At 32.0% G+C, this 26,869-nt stretch overlaps 3 protein-coding genes across 9 annotated transcripts; 1 reads left to right on the top strand and 2 right to left on the bottom strand.

The window, feature by feature from the left end:
- Positions 1-4,087: 4,087 nt before the first annotated feature.
- LOC106066302 (NPC intracellular cholesterol transporter 2 homolog a-like) lies at positions 4,088-10,083 on the bottom strand. The gene is made up of 4 exons (XM_013225287.2): positions 9,814-10,083; positions 8,440-8,550; positions 6,140-6,318; positions 4,088-5,168 (listed from the first exon to the last, which is right to left on the bottom strand). Exons 1-4 carry the CDS (start codon positions 9,953-9,955, stop codon positions 5,082-5,084), a joined length of 519 nt encoding a protein of 172 aa, XP_013080741.2. The 5' UTR covers positions 9,956-10,083; the 3' UTR covers positions 4,088-5,081.
- Positions 10,084-10,195: 112 nt separating this feature from the next.
- On the top strand, positions 10,196-19,363 carry LOC106066303 (MAP3K12-binding inhibitory protein 1-like). 2 transcript variants are annotated; one of them, XM_013225288.2, is made up of 8 exons: positions 10,196-10,326; positions 13,101-13,261; positions 13,395-13,485; positions 15,250-15,483; positions 15,951-16,039; positions 16,150-16,224; positions 17,074-17,199; positions 18,924-19,363. In XM_013225288.2, the coding sequence occupies exons 2-7, from the start codon at positions 13,127-13,129 to the stop codon at positions 17,164-17,166; spliced, it is 717 nt and encodes a 238-aa protein (XP_013080742.2). In that variant the 5' UTR covers positions 10,196-10,326; positions 13,101-13,126; the 3' UTR covers positions 17,167-17,199; positions 18,924-19,363. The 2 variants fall into 2 exon arrangements, with proteins under 2 accessions (XP_013080742.2, XP_055879242.1); XM_056023267.1 differs by having other exon boundaries at positions 10,221-10,344.
- Positions 18,386-26,045, bottom strand: LOC106066301 (speedy protein A-like). 6 transcript variants are annotated; one of them, XM_056023264.1, is made up of 7 exons: positions 25,898-26,045; positions 22,731-23,112; positions 21,894-21,952; positions 21,492-21,577; positions 19,564-19,735; positions 19,061-19,274; positions 18,386-18,968 (listed from the first exon to the last, which is right to left on the bottom strand). In XM_056023264.1, the coding sequence occupies exons 2-7, from the start codon at positions 23,104-23,106 to the stop codon at positions 18,910-18,912; spliced, it is 966 nt and encodes a 321-aa protein (XP_055879239.1). In that variant the 5' UTR covers positions 23,107-23,112; positions 25,898-26,045; the 3' UTR covers positions 18,386-18,909. The 6 variants fall into 6 exon arrangements, with proteins under 6 accessions (XP_055879239.1, XP_055879241.1, XP_055879238.1 ...); XM_056023266.1 differs by lacking the exon at positions 25,898-26,045 and adding an exon at positions 24,374-24,431; XM_056023263.1 differs by lacking the exon at positions 25,898-26,045 and adding an exon at positions 23,960-24,009.
- Positions 26,046-26,869: the final 824 nt, after the last annotated feature.

Genomic DNA, 26,869 nt, shown 5'->3' with positions numbered 1-26,869 from the left:
AAGTTTTTTTTTTTTCTCAAAGCATAAAGTTGAATTTCTTGTTAATAATTTCTATTAGGCCCAGCTCTATCTTGATAGGTACCACTGACCTTGAACTTTAACAGCTGCATTATGTCAACAGTGCAAGAAAGAGATTATTTTTCTTTGGATTGATATTAACTAATGACTAGACTTATCTCTGACATTATTTTCATATAATTAATCTCTTTTTGTGTGTGTGTGTTCTCATGAACTTGCTAACTGCTACAGTTGCAACACCTGGGGCTTCAATCCTGTCATTTCTTTAGTACATTTTACACTATTTTTTTAAGACTTGATTGGGAAATGTGTTGAAACTACTTTTAAAGTAGCTGATCCTAAAATTGAGAGCCATTAATTTACCTTGAGTTATTTAAATACATAAATACATGCAGACTATTGTTGCATTTTGGGGAAGGGGGGGGGGGGGACCTGAACCCCATTTTTGTGTTGCTTTGTTCAACTTGAGCTTCTAAGCTTGATTTGTATTTAGTTATGAATTATATGTGAAGTTTGGTTCAGCCATTGACTAACTCCAGCTTTTTTTTTGTCAAATCTGAAGAAGTGCTTTGAAATAATTAGGACATTTTTTAATGGGTAAAATAGATCAAACAAAGCTTCAAGAGTCCTTTAAATCAACTCAGTTCTTTCAAAACCATCAATGTTTTCATCAAACAACACCCATTAATATGTTCTGCTTTACTACTATCTACTAATGACTCCTGCACATTTCAAGTATCTAGCATGTACATTTGTTCTTACGTAACTGGTGTGGCTTTGAATAGTACTTGTCATTTTTCTGTTTAATTGATGCTTCTTATTGCCCCCCCTTACAACGTTATGTCTAATTTTACCAGTCGTGTTGATTACACTTGGTATGCTTAAGGTTTAATTCAATGTTTCGTAAAGGCTTTAGTAGCTACTTACAAATAGAAATACCTTTTTTTTTTCTCTTTTAGATCATTCAGAATTTTTAGTTTCTTAAATTTTAGAAAACTCAAATTTGGAATCAAAGGCCATATTATTGTATTTCGTCATTTTTTTAAAATCCCCATGTATACCAATATGTTGACAATATCCCCCACATTGATCTATAACCGATATATGTTGTACATAGTGTCTCTGTTTCATTATTGGCTTTGTTGTTATGCTCTGTCATAGTCATGTCTTATATACATCGTCAGCTTTCATGGACATCTATTAACTAGTTATCTAGGTAGCTAATTCTTTTTGTGCTTGTTTTTTTTTTTTAAAAAACAACCAATGTTTCTTTAATGTTTCAGGCAATATTTTTTTTATGTATTTGGCAATATTTAAATTTTTAAGAGTTGATCTTATGTGCTGCGCATTTGATCATAGGAAGATAAAGGATAACATTTATGTAGACAAATAAGTGGGGTGGTGTAGAGGAAGAGGGGGGTCTCGGGGGTTGTGGGTCCCACTGCCAAATCTTGTTGTATATAGTGTTAGTCACATGAGTGATTTTTGTGCCTTCAACGTTGTTTCTGTCGAGTCTAGGTCTTAAACCAACAAACTTTATTTCAATGTTAAGATCAGATCATGTGACAATGTTTACTGTATGTTGTTTCAATCCATCATTCTTTAGTTGTAGTTGATTTATTGATTTCAGTTTTTGTTGAACTGTTTGGTATACTCACTAGATAGATTTTAATTGAAATGAAAAAAAAATATCTAAAAATGTGAAGAATTGGCAAGTTTTTGTTTGTTTTACAAGATGTTGGCCTTTACAGAGCTTTACTGGACTAAAATTAAATGACAATTTTTACAATTTTTTTTTAGATTCTATAAGAATATCCTAATGTAAAAGTTTTCTGTTCTTAACTGTTTATGTACTAATAATAAAAATTATCATTTATCTTGGTTAGTTAGAACTATAAAAAAAAAGAACATGTCACTATTGTCATTTGACCATTAAAGAAGTTACAAAAAAATATCTTGGTTTTATTTTGTTTTTCCATGGAAAATGTTGACCAGCATCCTCTAGAAACAAGAGTGTTTATTTCTTAATTTTAAAATTCAGCTTGCAAATTCATCGGCTCCATAAACTTGACACATATCTCAGCTCTAACGTTTTGGGAAAAGAATTACTAGCTATTTGACCACACTGGGAAAACTCTAGTTTGACCCTTATAATCTTTCAAAGAATACAATAATTAAGTTTGGCTAGATAAGTAAACAATCTATCTTGAACAGATATCTTTTGATATTTCTGCATTAAGGCCCTATTAATGAAAGAGTTTAATAAATTAATAGAGGTGGAACTTTTTTGCACACTGTATCATTAGAATTTTATTTACGCTGACGCAAGAAAAATTTTATACATACGCTTAACCCTATTTTGTTTGTTTGTAGGTGTGGGGAATCTTCCAATCTTGTTCAAATCTATCATTCATTAGTTATTAACAATATTCACTCCTAACACAACACTCATAAGCTTCATAAAAGAGGAATTGTATATTTATTTTTTTTCAAAGTATTTTGAGTAGATTTTACTTATTTTTATGTTGAAAAATAAAACAGAAACAGGTTTTAACTTTTATAGAAAAAAACGTATACTTGGCTCCTCGTAACAACCGCTTGACAAATGAGGTAATTTAGGTCATCCATGCATATTTGTTACTCTCAGTCATGAACAGAAGGTTGAAATTTTCAACACAGCCATAAAAATCAGTAGCAGAACAAAGAGATATATAATTTACAGGCCTGGACTTAGACATGCGTGGGTCATGTGCAAGAAGGTTTATTATGATTAAATGAACTGGCTTGTTAAGAGACTCTAGGGTCCTGGTAGAGCTCTGTGAGCAGCCAACAGTAAAATGCTGCATTTTGAGCTGCAGAAATGCATTGTTTCGGATATAAAAAAAACATTGCAGAGTATAAATGAATATAACACATTTTTAAAACTCACAGGTGGAGTTTTTGAAACATGCATGTAATTATGAAAATAAAGGAAGCAGAGTGATATTTGATTTTATTTTACATAGTGTGAGCTGAGTACAGCCAGTGACTTCAGCTCTACTCTGGTGAATGCTCACTGATTGTTCTCTTTTGCCTTTATTGTTTATGCCAAGGCCCCCACACACAACAATGGAACTTAGCATGTCAAAGTAAAGCCCCTAAAGCACTCTTGGTTTCTTAGTACTGGCAAAAAACTGTATCTCATGGCTTTAAAAAAAATGTCTAGGTCCTTTAACATTTAAATCACATACACACTTCCCACATCTTTGTTCAGAACTGATATAAGCACACACAAAAAAATGTATACTAAAGATAGAAAGTTTAGACTCAAGTACTGAATATAAATGATGGTTATTAACAACCTTTACAGATGACAAACAAAATAGATTTGGCTTAAAACAAAACTGTTTCATTCCTGCCATGATGTTCAGACAAATAGAAAATATCCAAGAAACTGGAAATTGTTAACTTAAGTAAGAACAGCAACTCAAAATATTTTAAACTAATCAAACTTGAATGTTGCTGGACATCCATTCTATTACTGATTATTAACAGCACATTAATAGTTTAATGTTAGAACTTCAAAGGCCTGTTACTAATAGATCCTACATTCTACTTACAAATGTAGAGATGTAAATACATGGTCCACATCACAGTATTAATCTTTTTTTTTTATTATCTCTAAATGAGGCTGAACGATAAGGAGTTGAGCCATTGGGACCTTGTGTTTTAATAGCATTTTTTTTTTGCTAAGGAAATTTTAAAATCTTTGAGGTTGACATAGGGAAATGGCATCTCTCTAGGAACTGGCATATTTATTTATTCTAGCTTCAAGTTCCCATATATAAACATTTTGTTTTCTCATTGTACTTCTTAATATCGGTAATGTCTCATCCTTATGGAGTTGGACTTGATCTAAGTACTTTGAAGATAAGTGGCATAGAATTTTGTTCATTTTGTTGACATGATTGGTGCTAATTTAAAATGTACACTTTCAAAGCTAAATATATGAGTGTAATAGTTTTTAATTGTATGGCCAGGAAATGTGATTATAACAAATTAGACACACACACTAACAAAAGATTCTTCATTAAATAAGAAACTGCTTTAATAATTTGGCGTACAAAATATTCCTTTCAATAAGAGATTCATTTCAAATACAAAGCATAGAAAACAAATTGTTGACAGATCAATTAGTACATTCACTACAAAAGTGCTGTGGTTATGGAAAGTAATGGTAAGGTGCACTTAGATTTTGATGTCTACAATTTTAACCTTATCTTATAAATTACAGACACTCCTTCAAAACAGAAGATAATTAACGTCCTATGCATAACCATGTGTTAATGTAGTTGTATATTTAATTAAACTTGAACTTTTCTTACTCAAACTTCATTTCTTTATTTTTTCACCTCTTTCCTATTGTGCATTCAGTAGTGCATTCAGTTTGCTAATAGCAAGCAATAGAAAGGGAGATGACTCACAGTAACATGCATTACAGTAAGTTTATTATTTACACAATTTCTACATTTTTGTATGATAAGGGTGATAATGTGTCAGAAATGTACATTTCCTTTTGAACATAACATCTTGTGGACATTCTCAAGAAACATTTTCGCACAAATTTATTTCATGCTTAACTTAAAACAATTAAAGTTAACATTGTTACAAGCATTCAAATAAAAGTGTTCAAAAAAACATAATCGTAAGGCACACATCATATAAAACAAGTCAATACAAATTGGATTTATCAACAGGGTTAGGGTTCTCGAAAAGTTTTATTGATTGAGCAACACACAGAGATTATCATTAAAAAAAAACAACAACTTACAAAACTTTTAAAATAAGAAAAATAAAACGACAAAAACTAATTATGGATATAAATATATATAAAAAAAAATGAAGATCTTTATCTTTCTTGTCCTGCTTACCCTATTTTTAGAAGAGAGACAAAATGGTAAACAGGACATAACAGATTTATATATATATATATATAAAAATAGTCTCAATTTGATGCCTAGCTTACTACTAGTACAAGAAAAGCATAAATAAAGGAATGTGCTCTGTGCTTGTGTAAAGAGACCTTAGCTAGTGATGGTCGCTGGGATCAATGCACAAAAAACATCATCGCCAGCCTTGTTTTGAAGCTCCCACTTGACTATCACATTCACCTGTTTGGGTTGAGGAAGAAAACGGTGAGACCATAAGAACAACATGTTACACTGGTAAAAATGTCAAGGAGGATGTTTGAAGAATGCAAATGAAGCTATAGACTAAAGAAAAATTATATTGCAGAGTAGCTAATAAGTGATTATGCACTTTATAAATTACTTTATTATTATTATTGGAGCAATGTATAAACCTGTCAAAGGTTGTACAAAACAAATGAGCAGTGAATTGTCAGCAACATTAGTGAAAACAAGGAAAGAAGTTCTGATCATTAAAAAATAACTCAGTAATGACTTTTCCTGGCTTTTTTTTTTTTTTTTACTTCCTGAGGAGCTTTTGAAAAATGGCTCACTATTCAGAATCATATAACTACAAACTAAAGTATTGAACTTCCTTGATTTTCTAAAGGAGAGAGAAACCATGATATACTTTTTTTTTTTTTAATTCAGACTATGCTAGTTAGAAAAACTATTTAAGTACCTAAAGGCTCTGTACAATTATCCATGTTTTCCTCAGAAAGTAATAATAAAATTATCAAAACAATACTAAAAAAAAAAAAAATTTTATTCCACAAAAGATGGAAAACTGCTAGTTTCTTTCCTGAAGAGAAAGTGTTACAGATGACATTTTTTTTTTAAACTATTTAGCAAAGAAAAATGTTAACAGCTTCAAATTTTTATGAACAATCTTTCTCTCTCTCTCTCTTTTGAACCAGCTCTAATCAAATGTACAAATCTTATATGCATTGTTTAGCACATTACTCCTTCAATGATCTATTAGACGAGTTGACAAAACAAAACATTCTTAACAATATTTAAAGGATGTTAACTGCTCTGATCATACAGGTTGCTAAGGTTAACTAAGCACAAAATAAAAACATTTCCCCCAATAAATATTTTAAAGTTTTGAAGTTATAAAAGGGCCTACAAAAGTAAATGTTAAAGCAATTGTGAAATTGTGAAAATAGACTCACTGAAGGATATGTTGAAAGTACATTTAAAACAGGGAGGTAATCTAGCTGCACTCCATTTTTAATAGGGCAAGTCAGACCAGAATCCTTGCAAGCATCAGGATTGTCCAGTGGAAATGGAACAAAAGGAAGATCTGAAATTTTACCGTGCACTATGGATTTCAAAGTATCTTCAACTTGATCTGAGGAAAATATACACATGAAATAAACATTTAATGGAATAAATATTTTATGAAATAAACATTTAATGAAATAAACAATTATTATAAACTTTTATTTTGACTTCATTAATTAATTTTTTTTGCACACTCCTGGTATATTTAATGCATTGATGGATTTCTTTCCTTCATTTCATATTTAATAAGCCAAAGTTCATGTTTCCAGTGAAACTAAAAAACATACTATCTGTGCTATTATTGATCTAGATCAGTGATGCCCAAAATACGGCCCGCGGGCCACATCCGGCCCGCGACGTGGTTATATCCGGCCCGCCGAAATGTCGGCACAAAGTGTAGAAAATTCATTGTCCAAAAAAAGTTTTAAAAATATCTTTCACTACATAGATTAAATGGATTGGTATCGATAGTAAGGGGTAGAGTAAATGTATTGGTATCGATAGTAAGCCAAAATATTTGTTTATATAAAGAAAGAGTGGCTCTTTTTCAACAGCTTTAGGAAATCAAACAAATAAGGCAACATTCTTGGTTTGAGACGCCATAGTTCGATTACACCTAAACTGGAGGATTGATGAGAATAGTTACCTAAAAGAGAAGAAAATGAGTCGGATGTATGTTTATTGTCTGTTGCCACTGACGAGTTTAGCGACATATCTGATACCGCTCAAAATTTTGGTATTTATTCGCGATAAAAACAACAGTTTTGAAATCCGAAAATGAGTAGCTATTTGGAGCATGCATGGATCGCCAGTGGCGTAGCACTGACAAAAAAGTTTCAACCATCACAGAGAATCTTTTTTCCTTGGAGAAATAAGTGGGAGTTACTACTGATAGTGTCAAAACTATGCTTTTTAGAGGTCAAATGGAACCGAGCCTCTGTGGTCTCTGCGAATTATTCACCAACAAAATCTACGGACCATGTGATGATGATAGTGTTCAGTACTGTTCAGATTGAACAATATTCGTCGTTTCTAAAATCCATCTGCCGCCAGTGTGTCAATCGCCCAGACAGAGCTACAACTGAAACCGATAGACTTACAAACTAAACATCCTTGCTTGATAAAGTTCAAGTGATGCAGACTATTGATTTCTAATACGTGTTTCTTGCATTAACTTTTCGAAATCTACGAAAACAAGTGTTATGGATGATCACAATAATTGACTTACTGACTTCATCCTGTGCACTCCCAGGGGAGCATAGGTCCGCAACCTCTCCACCGAACTCGGTTCTGAGCAGTTTTCTTCATCTGCTCCCAATAATTACAAGGACTTATTAGTGGGACAAACTTTTTCAGTGATGAATCGTGCGACACCAATGCTACGTAATCGTAACGTCTCTTAGACAAAAATCTAGAATTCTAGATTCAGTTCTTCAACTTGGCATCTCAACTATACAGCCGGATATTTAAAAGTAGTTTAGGATAAACTTCTCACAAATGTAAATACTAGATTTACGAGTTTCTAAAATAAAAATTAATTAATTGTATAATTCCCTTTTTTTTTTCACTTATTCTTCATGTGGCCCGCGACTCGAGTGTCGGATATTAAAATGGCCCGCCGTCCGAGTGAGGTTGAGCATCACTGATCTAGATATTATAATTAAAAAGTTAACTGAAATTGAACTGGAAAAATGTGTTTAAACATTGACTCATTAGATAAGGGACAGAGAACAAGCAATATATTAAAATGTTGGACTTTGTAGACCAATAGCTGGCTGATTGCAAATGTTCCTAAACAAATGTCTTTTACATATTGAATAGTTGTGTTTATATTTTAATTAATATTGCTGTAACCCTGTTCCTCCTCTGTTGGGCATAAATGACCTTAACTAGTGGGATTGTTTTCTTAAATTTATGTTAGTGAATCAGAATATGTAAATTTGATATGGAGATTGTGACATTATTTCTTTTTACCGGGGATATTGATTGATCATAGTTGGATTGTGCTACTGTAATCAGAGAGATACCATCGATCTGAGAATCGATGAGTTATATTCTTTAGTTCAATCTCACGTCATAACAATATTTATACAGCCATAATCTTACTATAATAAAACAAATTTGTTGGCTTTACTATACACTGTTGACAGCTTGTTTTTTAAATGACTTACGATGACCCACTACTCACTTGATATGAAGGAAAAGTCAATGCTGACAATTGTTCCTCTCTTCAATACCGCAATTCCACTATTGCAAGTGCCATTGTAAGTGGCAGATTTTAAAGATCCAGACTTTGAACCTGTGAGGTGAATTAAAAAATATAAAGTATCATCACATTAAACTTCCTTTAGCTTTGGTTCTCTAAGGATTTCAATTTACAACATTGAGTGAGGATTTCACTTCTCTCCTGCTCATTGCTATGAAGAGTGTTGGCTTTCAAGAACAATGTTCCAATGACTTTCCACATCAACAAAGCTCAAGCATTTCAAGGAGGGGCTGCATTTTTAGTGGTTTTCCAAAATAATCTAAATTAATGCATATGGCGTCACCTTGATAGCTGGATTTAATATGAAGGGGAGGGATTAACATGAAGAGATCCTTTTAAAGGCAATAAATAATTAGAGCTCTACTATTCTAGATGAAATAGTACAAAGTAGAAAAAGGGACAGAGTAAGTCTTGAGCCTTGTGATTTTCTTTATTAAATAAATAATTAATAAATCTAAGCCACTTTTATTGATAATAATATTTTATATATTATATATTTATAAATTTAGATATTTAATATAAAAATAAATCTAGATTGTTTTACATGTTTCGGAAGTTCTTTCAGAGTTGAAGAGAATGTACTTCCTAGTTCGAACTGGGGGATGGGAGCGGGAAGGGTTAGAACCCAGGACCATCAATAAGTCTGAACGACAGTCCAGCATGCAAACTGCATGACCAGACAGATAATTTTGTTATTTAGAACCTAGATCTATCTATTCTATTTTCTATAAAATAAACACTTATAACACTGAATAAGAGTTATAGATTTAAATATTATGTAGCTGCTGTAACATATCAGTCTGTGAGTATGACTATGAGTGAAACCCTATGATAGTCTATCAATAATAATATTAATAATATCAATCATAACAACATATAATTTAGATCTATGTCTGATAATAAGATCTACATCATATAGATATATAAATTAATATAATATAATATATATACATCTTAGAATCTATAATTAGCATTAATAGTATGACTGATTTAATCATTTGATGATCTAATAATCCTGGAGTACTAGATTTATAATTAAACTATTTAAACTATTCATAATTTCATTGTATAGACTACTATCTAGATTCTATAGATTTATTATAATAATAATTAATATAGATAATAATAGATCTAGATTTAGATCTATATAATTATAAACTTATAAAGTATTATAAAGTAATTATATAGATAGATTTAGATTCTAGATCTAGTATATTTTTTATAAATATTGTATAATAATAAATATAGGTATAGTATATAATATTGTATTGTATTGACTTCAGTTCATGTACATACCGCAATCTTTGAAACTAAGCTGACAATTTTGAAATTTGTCTTTCTGATCAACTTCAAATCGTCGTACGCCATGACTAGCACAGGTAAAGCTTAATAAACAGCTAAGAAATACAAAAAAAGTAAAGAAGCTTTTAATAAACATTTTCAAAACTTAAAAAGATGTTGAGCTAGAATTAGAATTTATAATCTAATTATTCATTCAAACAATGATCATTAATGAAATCTTAACAAGTCGACTTTTTTATCTAGTCTAGCAACACAAGTAACATCACGTGATTATATGGATCATGTGATTCAAACTATATAGGATTCCCAAAGCTGGATTTTTCCACCCCAAAAAAAAACACATCTTTTCTTTTGACTATTCTACATGTCGGTGTGTATTACCCATTGAGTTTCTAGATATCTAGGTTTTACGTTTTTTTTAAAGACTGATGCCCATTGATGTACTTTTAAAATTACTCAAACTGGGAGAAACTGTAGCCCTTCACTTAATGATTAATCTTGACTCAGGTAGACAGTCATGTCCATGTAAATAAATAAAAATATTATCTGTCTCTATAGATCTAGATCTAGATTGCATAGATCTACTTCAGACTCATAGCCTAGATCAGATTCTAGAATCTAGATCTATAGAATTATAGATCTAGAATAGACAATAAGAATACTAATAATGCCTGCCTTAATCAACTTAAACTTAATGGCTAATAACTAATAAATTACTAAACTAATTATATTATAATTAGTAATACTAATAATTTAAATAATGTAATAACTTAAATTAAGTCTGACTTAAACTTAAATAACTTAAGTTAAGTCTTAAGAAGTAAAGTCGTAATAAGTTTAAATCTAAATTTCTAAATCTAGTAGTATGCTAACCTTACAATCTATAAAATTAAATGATTAGATGCTTGCACTGTGGTGTGCACTCCAGCCTCTATTTCCATCATGGCTCATCATCCTCATAAGTCACATATCATCATATGGTTGCAAGACCGCATTACAAACAGTGAATGACAATGAGTGATGTCCTTGTGAAGGCTGGTATGAACAGTATAGAGTTATACCTATAGACTAATAGAGGGCCTTCTTATGGTCCGACAGTTACGCTGGGCAGGGCATGTATCCCGTATTGGAGATGAACGTATGCCAAGAGCAGTCTTTTTTAGTGAGCTAAAAGGTGGTTGACGTAACAGGTGCCCTATGGAAAGGCTTTAAAGACAAGCTTAGGTGCCTACTTGCCTTAGCTGACATAGAAGAGAGCACCTGGTTGCATGCGGCTTCATAAGGAGACAGCTGGAGGTCACTCACAAAGGTCATGGGATACACATTTGAAACCAAAGAAAATCTGCTGCCAAGGACAGACGCAGACGGCGAAAAGAAAATCTTAATTGTTTGCCCTGGATGTGGCAAAATATGTAGGTCACAGCTGGGGCTGTGTAGTCACAGGAAATACTGCACTCTTCATTAATCTTTGGGCTCGAAGAACAGCCTTTTTATGATTATAGACTTCATTCGTATCTTTACTACTAGACTAGTTAATAAAGATCTAAGTGATCTACTCAGACGACTCTCTACTACTAGACTCTACTTCTAGATCTAGAGTTAAGAGTCTGTTAGAGCACCTAGATTCTACTTTCAACTAGATTTAATATATAGATTCTAGATCTAGAATCTTGATCTTCTTATCTAGTTATAGACTCAGGTAGTAGTAAGTAGTAATCTAAATCTATAATTTTATATTGTTATTTATAGTATAATATAGTTTATATTATACTTACAGTGTATAGATCACTATCTAGATCTATAATAACTAAAGATTAATCTAGATTCTAGATCTCTACTGATCTAGTATTTTAGATATATACTAAATATAGATCTAGATTTATAGATTATAATATATTAAATTCTATTTATTTCTAGTTTGTCCACTGTGGTTCAATGATGACCACTTTTGATATCATGTAGGGGACTGACAGCTTTGCACTGGGGTTTTGTGCCTCCTCATCTTGTCATGTGGCTGGTTAACCCCTAATGTTTGGCTGCACATTGGGCAGGTTATTCCAGATGGAGCTAGACCAGATCTTGATCTAGCATCATTGGCCATGCCATGGTCAATTAAAAATAGGTTGTAAAAGAAAATGCTTCAGGGACACCCTCAAAGCATCTCTGAAAGCCTTCAGCATTGATCCTGCCACCAGGGAGACAAAAGCACATGATAGACTTAGAGCATCATGACGTCACGCTGTGGCACAAACATTGCAGAGGACAAGATCGCTGACAGGGGGAAAGTGTCTAGACTCGTCTCTAGATCTAAAATTGCTACGTAGACTCAACTACTATTTAAGACTGTTAATTATTATTAGTATTAAGAGCATTTATTTCTTTTTGATTTAAATTGAAAAACATTATATGTTTAACAAATCATAATCATACTGATTAATAATGATTAAAATAAAGTCATAGATCTATTCTAGGTCTATAATATGGATTATTCTAATCTAAAAAGTACATATCTACTAATCTAGAACTAAAATGCTGCATTTCTAATCCTTTGTGTAGGCCTACTGTGGTGTGCCCCCTAAAAAGTACAGCTTGTATTTCAATTCAGATTTATTACTGAACTCCTAAATTCTAAGATTTTGTAAAGTTAAAAATATATTTTTAACAGCTTGAGAATTTTGTATATAACATTGAATAATTGTTTTACAAAGCTTATTTTAAATTGTTCTTACTGCTTAATAGACTGCTCATGTGCCTTCAGTTCTGCAGCATAAAAGCTGTTTAAAAATGGAAGAAAAAAAATTTCCTTTGTGTTAATACTTTGTCGTTTGTTTGTTGCTCCAAACAGCTAGTACTACTGTAACTAAACCAATCTTGAAGTAAAAAAAAAAAGTTCCCCTTTCAGACCTTGTGATCTATAGTGCAGATGATGTTAAGGTCATCTCTGTGTCCAACAGTTAACGAGCAGGGTGTCATGTGGCCAGCACAATGACCAACTGCCTTTATTTTCCCCAACTTAAGTCAAGTACCAATTAGAGTTGGGTGGGCTCAAGGGCACTCTAACCTAAAAATCCTGAAATTCAAAATCCCAGTCTCCATCGAATTTGAATCCAGGACCCCAGGTTCAGAAGCCAAGTGCTTAACCACTCAGCCAATTCTTAATATTTAACTTGAACAGACAAATTTTCTTTAAAATGTAATAGGGAATAATTGAAACTTTAGTTCACCTTGCTATTAGAAAAAGTTTTTTTGTGGTATAGATTCTATTTACATTTACTTATCAGGGCATCTTAAAGACTTGTGTTCTTAAATGGCTGCAAACAGTGAAGCAGAATTAGCAGTTAGTGCATCAACAAATATTGGTGAAAGCACAAATGACTCTGACTATTGTATGAAGAGATTCAATCCTGAGTTAATTCAAATCAAAGCAGTAAATGAAGAAGAGGTAATTTTGTTAATATTAAAACAGTATTTTTTAATTGTAGCTTTCTGAGATGCATCAAATATTGTGCCAACTCTTGTGTACAATTCAATAAAAAAAAACACTTATATATATATATTTATAATTTTAATTGCAGGTTTTAAGGCGAATAGATGCTTTTATACGAAATAAGCGAATGGAGGTAAATGAACGCAACATCCGGGAGTTTATTTCACCAGTTTTAGCAGGTAGTTTTATTTATAATTAAAAGATAACTAAACTTATTTACTTAAGTTTGCATTAATTAACATTACTAAGAGTCATTAGAAATGTGCATGGCATGTGTAAGATCCAAAGTTCAATTTAGCTTATCTCCCACATTTATGTTATAAATCTTCTTATCTTATAAATTAAGATGTTCCTTCCAAAAAATAAGAAAATTATTATGTTCAAAGTGTATCCATGTTTTAACCTAGTACATTAGAGATTTAAACTCTACTAAGCCATGTTTCCCTTGCTGCTTCAGGCAAACCATTCCATGCTCAAATGGCAGTAGGAATAAGAAATGAGCCATTATCTTAATGTCTTTCATCTAAGTATTATACATTATTTTATTATGTATTATTGGTTTTAGTTTTAGTTTTCTTGTCCTAAATTGTCTCTGTGTCTTAGAGATTTTACTTATCCTGTTACTTTAGTCAAATGTGAGTTATATTAATAAAATGCTTATGGCAATGGCTCTATTTAGCTGCTGTTCTAAATTCTTTAAAGTTTTCTTGGGTTGAGGGGTCCTAAACAGAGGATGCATATTAATTAATTTGTAAAATTTAAGTAAACCTTAAAGCTTTGTTTTATTTATTTGATAAATCAGGGATTTCATAATTTTTCATTCCTTATAACACATAGGTATTTTGGGGTTTTAGTCACGATAACTGGTTTATCATGAATAATATGAGTAGTTTTCATTGGTGTTTTGTGTGTGTGTGTGTTGGCTCTTAATATTACATTTTCATTAATACATTTCTCCAACCTCTATTTAAATGATTATTTTGAAAATAGCTTTGTGTTACTTAGCAATCCTCTAGCCCTGTTTGCTCCAATTTTTTTTCTCTATAAAGAAAAATATACATCTATGCAGATTAGTATTTCACCTGCTGAAATCACAATTGCCTCCACTCTGTTTGTGGCATCGAGTGGGGTAAAGTGCAAAGTTCCTGCACAAGTGCTGTTACTTGCCAACAATTTTAAGAATAGCTAAAAAGTGTAGGCTTCCCATTGCCAATGTATAATTAAAATCAATGCTTCTCAACCTTTTAATGTACAGGTTGTGAAAGGGTAATATCAATTAAAATTTCCTGATGTATCATTCAATTATATTTTAACGATAGTTTATAACAAGTGTTTCTCTAACTGTGTGTTGTTTTGCCTTTTTTCCTTAGTGTGTCAAATATTTTGTTTCATATTCTCATTGACATACAAGTCTTTGAATTTTTAGTCTTTATTTATTGTGTTTGTATTGTTTAAAGGAAACAAACCTAGCCTTGATAATATTGTAATGGAACATGTGTGTGTATGTGTGTGTTTGCAAGGTTAGGTGAAGAAAGGTGGCTTTAGTTTTGTTCACATAAGAAGTTTATTCATGTTATTTCAAGTTCTATAAATTAAAATATTATTATAATCCATCATTGGTTTAGCTGTTTACTAGCAATCTAATGCTATAAGTTAACAACTGACCTCAATAAATATACTACTCTTGATTTAAAAAAAATAAAGATAATCTCAATTTTCAACAGCTTTCTCCACCCTGAGCATACCATCTTTCTGATGGCCAATGTTTTGATGCACAAGCTTTTCTCTTGTTCCTCTATGCCAGCCTTTACCTGTTCCATTTTGCAAGTGGACTATTTTAAAATTTCAATGATTAGATAATTATCTCAGATAATAGAATCCTGAATTTTCATCAGTAATAAAACATTTTGGTATCAATTTTGTTTCATTCTTCCTACCTCTAGAGTCTGATACAAGCTGCGCTAGAACAGAAGCAATTTATGTTCACAGGGAAGGGGAAAAAAGTCACATCAGTTTGAAAAAAGTAGATAACTCTTACGGCCCACAAACTACTCGTCCAGCTGAAGATGAGGATTATGACCATAGATCCTACAGACACTTACCTATTGATGTCCAGAGAGCTGACGCAGTGGAAGAAAGATTACGAAACATGGAAATTCATTTGAGTCTTGATTCTGGTTAGTAGTGAAGAAGCATACCATTTATAGTAGTAGATAAAGACTAAGATGTCTACATGTTATGGTTACCAAGCTCTGATGTTTACCCAACATCTTTTAGGAGAGTAAAAGGAGGTGTTGGTCATAATTTGTTACATTTCTTGGCCACATTCATTTGTAAGACAACTGTTTGGCTATTTTTGTTTCCCACACAGAAGTACTCCCCTCTCCAAAGGAAAAAAACAGAAATAGCCAGTCGATTAAGTTAGGTGTCAGCAGTGCTACGGGTCTGCCAGTATGCTTCAGTCTGTCTACGGGTCCCCAGCTCCTTATTTTTTTCTTAGGATTGACTCTCAAAGTCTTTCCCTTTTTGGGTTTAGCTACAAGGCTACACTCATAACATCAAACAAAGGATGTATAAAAAAAATAACAAAAATGACCTATTTTCATAATAATTATAACAATGTAGGTAACTTTTTTTATTTCAGAAAGTACAAATATTTTTTCAAGGATCAAAGCACTTGAGCAACGGATCAGTTTTTTAGAAGGAGTATCTCCAGAATATTTTACTCGAGGAGTGAGTTCTATTTTATAACTGAGATACTCTCGTAGATTTGAATTTTTTAAAAATTCTTTCCTAACAGAAATTTTATTAATGCATTTTTTTACTCTTTAAAAATCATATAGGTTCCTGTAATTAATGAAAAATCTCCAGAACAATCCCTAGATGAAAGGAGCTCTGTAGTTACAAATGTCAAACAGGTAATTTTAATTTGTATGTACAGCCCAAATGTAGATGCTTTTAAAAAAAAAAAATTCTTTCTGCCATCTATTCATTTCCTAAACATATTATTGGCATTTTGCCAATACATTAGAATACAGATAATTTGAAATTGCATAAATTGAAGCTCAGCTGAATTGGAATTCGCTTCATTGTTTGCTTTTTCTTCCTTGATTTTGAAGTGGTGTCCAATTCCTGATAAATTGAATAAAACATCAAACAGTTTCTGGCAACTGTGCTCCTTTTTTTTTCATCCACCCATAACTAGTGGGCTGGCAGTTATTTCATTTGTAACTCACTTTGAATGGGTTTACCTATATCCTATGTAAGACAATATTGACCCACTATACAACAATGAAGTTGGTAACATTCAGTTTTTTTTTCTAGAAAGTCTTTACTTCATGAAAAATGGGGTCTTTAATATTCTTTCCAGTGGCTAAAGTATAAAAAAGGTCATTTTATAATTGTGGCAGAAGAGAAAAGAGAATTAAGGCTGTAAATTGTTAGTAGAATCGTCTGGCATTATCTTCAGTTTTTTGCCATATTACTAGTGTCATTATTTTCAATATTTTCATAGAATTTATAGTTTCAAGAGGTGGACTATTTATACAGCACTGTTAGATGAAAAGTTCACTCACCACTACCCCACAAATACACACCCAGGACACCTGCTCTTGAGTAGACTCATCAACTCTCAAATCAGCAATACTTCCAGACTCTTGGAATATGCTGGTGGTTTGTGACAGAGACAAGTGTATATGTAAATAGTTAATTTTATATTTGATTTTGCTTTAAGCTAATTCTTATGATGTATTTCTTCCAAATGGCAGAGTGAAAATCTAAATGACATCAACAGGAGAATCAGTCAGTTGAAACAAGTGCTGAAAAGCAAAGCTCACTTCATCAATTGTTATGCAGACTAATCAGCTTACATAATGCAAACAGTGGATTGATAGGTAATAAACTAATAATAAGGCTTGTTCATGTTGCTATGCAGACTTAACCTGCCTACATATTCTGCTTCATTCAAAGCTATTTTCTGTGGGTTGATCTAGGATTTTTTATTTTCTTTTTGCATCTTCACTTTTCTTTGGACAGTATTTTCCTTTGGGTCCTAAATTGATTTGTAATACATCCAGCTGTCTTTTAAAACACTAATGTAAAAGTTAAGCACTCTTTGCAAAGTTTTAACAGAAAGTTTTGGAAAAGCAGTATCTTAGTTTAATATTATAGTGCACAGCACATAAACACCTAAAGTTGTTTTTTTTTGTATACTTAAAGAAAAAATTACTTATTTTTAAAACTGAAATTGTGCTTGGTTATGTATTAATTCTGAAAAATTATTGCTCTTCTGGCATTTTAAGAATCAATCAAATTGAAACCATTTATTATGATGCCCCAAAAAAATCTGCTCTTACAAAGTGGGGGCCTGGTGGCTGAGTGGTAAAGCTCTTCACTTCTGAATTGAGGAGTCTCTGTTCAAAACCCAATGTTTGAATTTCAGGATTTTTAGTCCACTCAACTTTAATGGGTACCAAACATTAGATGGGGGAAAAGTAAAGGCAGTTGGTCATTGTGCTAATCACATGACACCCTCCTTAATTATGGGCCACTGAAACAGATTACCTGGACATCATCTCTTATATAGATTGCAAGGTCTGAAAGGGGTGCTTTACTTATGGTACTTTATTTATGATGCCTTTCTTGTGGTTGCATAATTACTGATATATCTCATAAAGCTAAAAATCATAAGTTACAGAAAATAAGATGGTATTCTATAAGCCAGTGTTTCCCAAACTGTGTTACAATGGTTCTGCGAGACCTGAATAGGTGTTCAACAAACTTTCTGGAATTATTTACTAGTATGCCACCACGTGAATTAATATCTCTAAAAAAAATAAAGTGTTCTGCTAAATACTCAGAATGTGCGAAGTGTTCCTTTAAGGAAAAAGTTTGGGAAACAACACTATAAACTATTGCCATTTCCTTTTTTTGCATGAGGTAATGTAGATTGAATTCAAACTTAATTTGACAGTTCAAATAATTAACCATGCTGTAGTATCTTTAGGAGAAAGTGGGTAAATTAACATACCAGTGAAATAAAAAACAAATGGTGAAAACAACAAATGACATAAGTAAATTTTTTTTCTTTTATTGTGAATGTATTTCTTATGTGATAATTGGTATTGGTATGATCAAAATGGTTATAAAATTCATTCATTTCTGTAATAAATATAATTAGGGTTGCAATTAGATAATTATAATAGCTTACATCCTATTTAAAAAAAATGAAAATAACTAGACTTTACAATTTTTATGTTACTTAGACTTTTGATAAGTCAAAAAGTATCTCTATTGACATTTTTTGTTGTTGTTTTTTTAGTAAAAGGTTTGACTTTGAAATAAATTATTAATTTCATAGCAATACTTCCAGTTTCTCCCTATCAATAATACCTAGTAGATAACCAATGTAGAATATATCACAGATATAATTAATAATTATCACAGCAACTGTTATCAAAATTGCTAAAGTTATCACCAGTGCAGTTACAGAATATATTATCTTTGGCATCCACAGACAGAAGAATGTTGTCTGAACCAAATTTTAATCCTAAAAAATAGACAAGGGTATGTCATGTTGAACTGATTATATATATATATAACTTTCACTCTTCCACAGACGGCCATATGTCATCTTGGCTCTTAGGTAGAGTCTTCTTCATTTCTGAAAGGGGAAGAGAAAATCAAAAGATTACAGAATGCTGGAACAGACATGAATGAAATGCTATCATATTAAATAAGGAAGCTGTGTCGTACCTATATTATCTCTTGATGAAAAACACAGTTTAGAGTGTTGAGTGTACTGGCCTACATCTGGCACATCGCAGGCAGCGCAGTAATGAGGTGTGGCGTTAGGGCCTCTGGGATAGCCATCTTCATTTGGGTCTTTCATGTAGCTTCGAGTGGCTCCTCCATGATGACTTAGCCTCTCCCTCCTCCATAACAAACTGCTTGGCTCAATAGCCATTATCTGTCAATGTTTATATATAATGATGCTTTATGTACAATATCATGTAAAAACAAATGTAATATAATTCAAAAGTATTTTTCAAAGCTAAATTTGTGTTTTATTAGTTTATACCAGAAATTTGTTTTGTTAATAATGATACTCCAATCTCTATTGTTACACTAACCCCCTAACTTTTTTTTTTCAAGCTCAATATTTGAAGGAACAAAATTAAAGCTTGATAATAATATATTGGTTGAAGACTAAATACCTTCAAACTTTACACCTGACTAAAATGACAAGTCTGACTTACTTCATCACAACAACGTCGACTTATTATGGCTTTGAAATCAATTCTTTTCAGGAGCTGGTCTCTCATTTTAAGAAAATGGGAGTATTTAGTTCTCCAATTTTTCCCAAGCACCCATGGAAAAATTTCATATTTAATTTCCTCCTCATCTTCTTCCACATCATTTGCTAAATAGCTGAAATTTAAAATAAAATCATGGATAATTTCTTTTTTTTTTCAAGACTGTTGCAACAAATATTCAATAGTATGCACTAAATTGAAGTCTAATATTCAAGATTACTGCTAGAAACAAACAAAATAAATTAAAAGTGTTAAACATTACAAGTTAGCAGTTTCACACCTTTCTTGATACTGGTAATAGAAAAAAAAAAGTGTACTGTATGATAAACAACATTAGACTAAATAACTGCATTAGCTCTGAATAATTAGATATTCGAATTATTACCTCAGATCTTTTTAGATTCAAGCTTGCAAGTTTTTAAATGTGTGTGTGTAGCAAATTTGTATGCTTATATCATGATCAGTGCATTATGGTCCAATCTCTTTTGGACATGTAAGGCTAGGGGGTATCTGGGAGGTTTCTGTATCACCTTTAGGCTCTCAGCAAACAACTCAGCTTTCTTGATAGGTAATCAAGCAGTTTATACCACTCGGCCACACACCCATAGCTGCTCAATAGTGGTGGCCACATTACGCCCTAGTAAAACATTGTTAAAGGGAAACTCCTAAGGTTTTGATGATTTTTGATATAATATGTATTTTGATTTACAGAAAATGAATATATTATTCATTTTATTTTCAATAATAACTTAGAATTTTAGTGACTGATATTTTCCTGACATAATTTTCTGCGCATCCAAAACTGTCAGATATTCACCAGATTTCTATGTGACGTCACACAAACCAATTAATTTCACCTGTTGACTTACAGTATAACAGAAAACCATACAGTAAAGTTTACTATCTCATAAAAGAAATAGATCTAGGTCTATGCAGTTAGATCTAGATCTTGTTAGAGTAGATCTACATGCTTGCCATGGTTTTGACTAACCATGGCAGTATTTTCTTGCCTGACCAGTCATCACACAACAAACACTATCACTTGGTTGTCTTGTCATGACCGACTACACGCAGCCTAAGCTAGCCTTACACTGACCAGTTTGTTAGAATCGTCAGACACACAATCTATTAACTTTTTGGGACAGGGAGGGGTGTAGATGAAAATGTTACTTTTTTTCTCAAGTTATCCTAATGCTTTTAGATCTATCTATATATAACTGTACCATAGCTCTGGACTAGGCAGTCACTAAGCCTAACAGCCACTGTAAGAATGAAGCGATACGACTGGTTAGATCTAGATTTACTTTCAGTATAATTGAGGGAAGGGACAGATGCCTAACCTAAAAACAAAATTTCTAAGAATCCCCCTTTTTTTTTTTTTGAGATGTCAAGAATTTACTGTCTAATTTATTTAATATAAATAAAAAATGGTAAAATGTTTACTTTTACAACTTTTTACGCAGAATTTAAATATGTCAATAACTCAAATTTAAAAAAAACATCTGAGTTTCCCTTTAAGAAAAACAGGTGAACTACGCTTCCCTTACCTCAAAGATCTGTAGGTCTTCAAAGGAGAAACTTTCAGTCTTAACAGTTTGTTTCCTATTTAATTCCAGTGATTGAATTTATTAATTTTTTATTTTTTTTTGGGTAGGCTTATGGATTATTTCAATAAACTAAAGAAAGGTCTTTATCAGAAAGCCTGACGTTTGATACTTGTTTGTCTAAAGGAGCAACTCCTCACCTAACAGAAATTAATCCAATCTTAATCTCTAAACATAAAACTTATTAGTTAAACAAATATATTTTATATGTGCTAATAAGTCTGTAAAAAAAAAAAAGGAAATAAATTCAACAATGTGTACACTTACAGGGCCAAGAAAAAATTCATTCTAGTGTAGTCTTGTAGTGAAAAGTCAGCTCTTTTGAAGTAAGCAAATACCATGGCTATCAGATACTAAATAAAAATACACAGAATTCAACTTTTTTCAATGCTAAATTTAATTTTAAAGGTATAAAAGAAAAAAAAATGACTTGATTTGCAACAGAACATTTTTAATGACTCAAACTTATTTTAAAGGTCAAGAATATATTTTGAAATATTGCATGGTTCTTTTATTAATTTTCTATAAAATAATTTGTAGGCATAAATATATAAAATATAAAAAAAATCAATTATAAAATTTAAATTAAAAGGGCAACTAGTTAAGCTTAGAATAGCATTAATCTAAATTAAAGAAGTCAAAATACTTATCTCTCCATTTTTTACATACCTTGTCTGCAATTCTTTTACAACTGTCCATGCGCAGAAAGTCTTGAATGACACTGTCATCTGTATTTAATTTTACAGAAGAATTTTTTTTAAATGTGTGTGACAACAATATCAAAAGCCTGCTTTTTTTTTTTTTTTATTTCTTTGTTAAAAAAATTTAAGCAAATTTTTTTTTTTTACTTTTTATCAAAGATACTTAGACATTTCAAATATCTTAATGGTTGAAACAGATAAGATTAAATGTTGACCCAATAAAATAATTTTCTTTTTGGGTAAAAGCTCTTGTAAAATAACAAACTGATTTGAATGAATATACTTTTACAATACGATAATTTATGAGTGCATCAATAGACAATAGAACTTCCTTATATCATAGGAAGTCAAGTCATCTTGAAACCAGTTTAGCTCTGGTTAATAAAACAGTTATAGTATAGACAAAGGAAAATTATAGCAATGATTGCACATCAACAATTTGTAAATAATTTATAATAAAAAATGATGCAAAGGATATAGATTTATATAAAAAATATTAATATTCTTTTTTTCTAATATACTTTTGTATATTGAAACTATAGCATACTCAGTGTCCTACTGTCCAATTTCTTTTGTGAAATGTGGGTAGGGAGGTATCTGGCAGCAAGTTTCCATGTTGCCTATAGCACTCATCATATGTGGTTAATGCCACACATCCCATACAAATTTAAAATAGTTTTGAGTTTTTGGCACATCAGCACAATTTAGGCCATGTCGTGCCCGTAAATTTAAAAGGAAATAATACCAACATATTGTCATATAGTTGTGGAAACAACTTTTCATATGTGTAGGTGGACATAATTACCAGTAAGCTTGAAAAAATCATTCATTTCTTTTTTCTTCACCACGAATCGAGAACTATCACAATTTATTTTCTGTGCTGGCTTTACCAAGTTCTGTTTATTGGTGCTGAGAAAGATGTGATCTTGGGGAACAGCACAGCTGCAGTCAATACATGGGTACGCCAAAGATCTTATTGGCTGAAAGCGTTTGTCTTTTCTTCCTTTCCTGTGCTTGGAAAACTTCTGAACAGCCAAATTTATAGCTAATTTATCTCCACAAATGTCTCGGAAATTACAAACTCCATGATGAACATTTCCAAGCAGCTCACTGGGCTGGTGTACCTTCATTGAATGCACTATTGCTGAGTCATCCAAAAAACTTGACAATTTGGACACCATTTTAACCTTTTTCAAAATAAAAAAGGAACCATTAAGCATATTGCAAAAAACCAATGGATCTCTATAGACCTAGAAATACCTAGATTAGATATTGAATACTCCTAGATCTAGATAGTAGATCTAAAATAGGCATACTTAGAAAGACACAGATTAGATGTGTGTTGAATGTTTGTGTTTTTTGTTTATTAATGTAATAAATTTCTAATACAGATGATCTTTTGTAGTATAGTACAGGTTAGGATAGCTATTCTTGCCTAAATATCTGAAGTGAATCCTCTATATTATATATTTAGTTTATTGATGCCTAAATATAGAGACTGTCTGAAATAAATTATGGTGTCCGGAATCAAATAATGGGTCAAATTTGTCTGAATTAAATGAAAACACATGTAAGTAGTCATCCTTATTCTCCTTAAACTAAAGAAGATTTTGATACTTCATTTTCTTTTCTATGTCGAACCATTGTCAAATAATGCGCTGTCTTCTTATCTTATATAATACAGACGTTACTTCAAAAAAGAAGATGATTACGTCCTACGCGTCATGCATTTAGTCATGCATATTAACCAATGACTTAAATTCTGCCAAGTCACTGGTTTTCCCCTGGCTAGCTCAGGCAACCCATTTTCTTTTCTATCAATCTATGTCGAACCATTGTCAAATAATGCGCTGTCAAATTGATATCTAGTCAGTCTAGTGTGCTAAATGCATTGTAGTCTTAATGATTGTATGCAAGTTGTAGGCTATATAGATCTTAATAGATCTAGATCTAGGCTCTAGATCTAGATTAGATCTTCTATTTCTAAATGTTTACAGAGAGAATAATTTCTTCGTCTAAGTCTAACTCTCTTACTTAAGGAAATCGATTTAGACAGGAAAGTTGCAGCGGACGTGAATTTTTTCTTTTAATGTTAAAAGTAAGGCTTTTTTTTTCGCCTTTTGCGTTCAAAAAATTTAATGTAGGTCTAGGATAATTTGATATGTAATTATTTTTTAAATATAAAGCTATTTAAGAAAAAATATGTATACAATTTAAGCCTTTCATCATAATGCTTCATTTAAGTTGTATTAAGCTTTATGCGATATTAATTATTATCAAGATTCTTAAACGCTCAAATACACAGCAGGCCTAAATGTAGGCTATTGTCAGTAGTATTAGGCCTATTGATCTGGTCACTTGACCCTCCCTTTGAAAAAAAAGTCTATTTGTAAGCAAAGTTATAGTCTATACTTCTTTATGTTTACCACTAGATCTATAATACTATACCTTGTCTCTGCAATGATCTAATTCACAAATCGTTATTCTCTTATAAATTGCAGACGTTACTTTAGTTTAAAAGAGAAGATACGTCCCATCATCCTTTGCAAATCCTTGTGTTAATCTAGTCAGCATGCTCGCTGCTAAGTCGTTGTTTTTTCTTAGTTAATTCGGGCGACTTATTCCATGCTCTAATGGCACTAGGGAAGAATTTTAAGGAGGAATTGTATGAATTTGTACTATTTTAATTTAGGGTGAAGGGGAAATAGGCGTGCTAAGTATGTCAGAATGGACAGTTCTTGTCAAGCTCAATTAGGCCTACTATCTTCCACTCCAATTTCTCTAAGAAAAAACAAATAAACTGTACAATGCTCCAAAGCTTTCGCAACATCTCCATTAAAACTCCGAACCTACAATGTCTCTCTGTATTGTTCTGTAGTCCCATAAAAGCTATTTCAAATTATTTGGCGTTACACTTATGGATGCTGCAAGAAAAGATACGTGCAAAAAAAAAAAGTTCTGATGAAATATTCCCTAAAAAAAAGGGCTATTTTTATGTATTTTACTTGTTTGTTGATTATTTAGTTTAGCTCATTGTTTTAACATGAAACAAATAACGTCGCAGATATAACAGAGCTTCGACATAGTGGGAAGATAATACCGGGTCCGGGTATCTTCAGTGTAAACTATACAACCTGATAAATACTTACAACCAACAAAAAACAAAAGATTGCCGGGAGTGTCGGCCTTTTTAAATAAGTTAAATTAAGAGCCAATGACAATTTTTTAAATTAAATTAAAATAAAATAGAAATGTAATCATCAGGGATCTATATAAAAAAAAAAAATTAATAGATCTAAATGTGACTTAGAAAAAGCTTCATTTAGTAGGCTACACTTGGGCTAGGCTGTGTGCTTTTGTTTAGGAAATAAGATGATCCTAGTAGGCCTATATACAGCTTAATTAGTAGAGATTTAGTCGGAATTTAAAATAAAGAAAAAAAATTTTTGTTCACATATTAGGCTATTCGCTATCAAGCGAACTTTTACAAATAATAGGACTAAAATAGGCCCTATAAGTTGTAGACCATATACATAGGCCTGTCGTGAGCAAGAATGAGCATAATTTTTAAGCGTGGTCGAGAGGCTAAGTGCGCTTAAACTTGGCTTGTCTTGGCTACATAGAAGGGGGCTCGAGGTTCGACACCCGACTCGGCCAGAGTTGCGTTTTCTGAGCGCCTAAAGGCAGCACGGAAAGCCAACTCCTAGATACCCCTTCCCCCCCCCCCCCCCCCCCCCACTGGTCCACAAACGAGATTGGACCAAAGCGCCCTGAGCATGCTATAAGCATGAAAGTAGCGCTATATAAAAGCTATAATAATAATATAATAATAATAATATAGCCTTTTAAAAGTTATAGACTATTATATAGTTATAGTGCCTACAAATCTTAGTGTGTTGTTTTTTTTTTTTACCTAAGACAAAAAAAATGGTAAGCCTATGTAGATCAAATCAATCTAGATAACTTCCCTACCTTGTATTATAATAATTGCAATTTGATTAATTTTTGTTGTATAAATGATTGTATGGTTTCCAAAATGAATTGTATGAAGATAACTCGACAGTTCGATATATAGGCCTGCTGTATTAACTTCATCTAGTTGCACACATTGTAGTCAACTATAACAACGACTACCATTCTTCACTTTCCAGGTTCAATGGTTATGTTATGTCATTAAGCGGATTTAGACGACCTGTAGATGACCAGATGACCTCATAAGTTGACCTAGTTAGTGCACCATTTACTAGCCTATATCTAGTAGGCTTACCCTACGTTCTCGTCTAGTTCTATTCCCTTCCACACTGCATTCCATGGAGATTTAAAAAAAACACAACATTTTTACAACATATCTCTATAATTCAATCTAAGCATCTTCAACTTCAGTTGTTTTAGACATGATACATAGAGAAATCTTAGGTAGGCCTACATCATCTCTTCTTATCTTATATAATACAGACGTTACTTCATAAAAAAGATGATTACGTCATACGCGTCATGCATTCAGTCATGCAAATTAACCAATGACCTAATTTCTACCAAGTCACTGGTTTTCCTGGCTGGCTCAGGCAACCCATTTCGTGCACTAATAGCACTAGGGAAGAAGGAGTAGGCTATTTGTACAAATTGGTCCTAGCATATGGAACGAGGAATGTGCCTTTATCTTTGTGTCTTTCTGAGTTTAAATGACATCTTATAAATGACATCGACGTTCATTGAGAGAAGATATATATGCCTTTATTATTGTGTCTTTCTAAGTATTGTTTTAGATTTTTGTGGAAGTATTGGCCTATAGCCCTACATTTAATCAAAAACTTAAACACAAATAAATTCACTGAACTCTTGGACTCAAAGACTGTTTGACAACGTGGGATGTATGGTTACGTTTTTAAGTTTCATAAACCGTACTTGGCTATCTATCAATGGCACACGAGTTCGAGCATTTTA

This window comes from Biomphalaria glabrata, chromosome 3 (genome assembly GCF_947242115.1).
Source record: "Biomphalaria glabrata chromosome 3, xgBioGlab47.1, whole genome shotgun sequence".
Taxonomy (NCBI): domain Eukaryota; kingdom Metazoa; phylum Mollusca; class Gastropoda; family Planorbidae; genus Biomphalaria; species Biomphalaria glabrata.
The sequence above is the reverse complement of the archived record's forward strand: the minus strand, read 5'-3'. Positions and strand labels throughout refer to the sequence as shown.

Excerpts from the sequence above, each read along its gene's own strand:
- LOC106066302 (XM_013225287.2), bottom strand. The coding sequence starts at position 9,955 with ATGTTTATTAAAAGCTTCTTTACTTTTTTTGTATTTCTTAGCTGTTTA. Across the intron at positions 8,551-9,813 it reads GCTTAGTTTCAAAGATTGCG|GTTCAAAGTCTGGATCTTTA; the intron begins GTATGTACATGA and ends TTCACCTCACAG. Across the intron at positions 5,169-6,139 it reads TACTTTCAACATATCCTTCA|GTGAATGTGATAGTCAAGTG; the intron begins GTGAGTCTATTT and ends CAACCCAAACAG.
- LOC106066303 (XM_013225288.2), top strand. The coding sequence starts at position 13,127 with ATGGCTGCAAACAGTGAAGCAGAATTAGCAGTTAGTGCATCAACAAAT. Across the intron at positions 15,484-15,950 it reads TCATTTGAGTCTTGATTCTG|AAAGTACAAATATTTTTTCA; the intron begins GTTAGTAGTGAA and ends TTTTTATTTCAG. Across the intron at positions 16,040-16,149 it reads CAGAATATTTTACTCGAGGA|GTTCCTGTAATTAATGAAAA; the intron begins GTGAGTTCTATT and ends AAAATCATATAG.
- LOC106066301 (XM_056023261.1), bottom strand. The coding sequence starts at position 23,569 with ATGGTTCGACATAGAAAAGAAAATGAA. Across the intron at positions 23,113-23,542 it reads GACATAGAAAAGAAAATGAA|GTTAAAATGGTGTCCAAATT; the intron begins GTATCAAAATCT and ends ATTTTGAAAAAG. Across the intron at positions 21,578-21,893 it reads GTAAAAGAATTGCAGACAAG|TATCTGATAGCCATGGTATT; the intron begins GTATGTAAAAAA and ends ATTTTTATTTAG.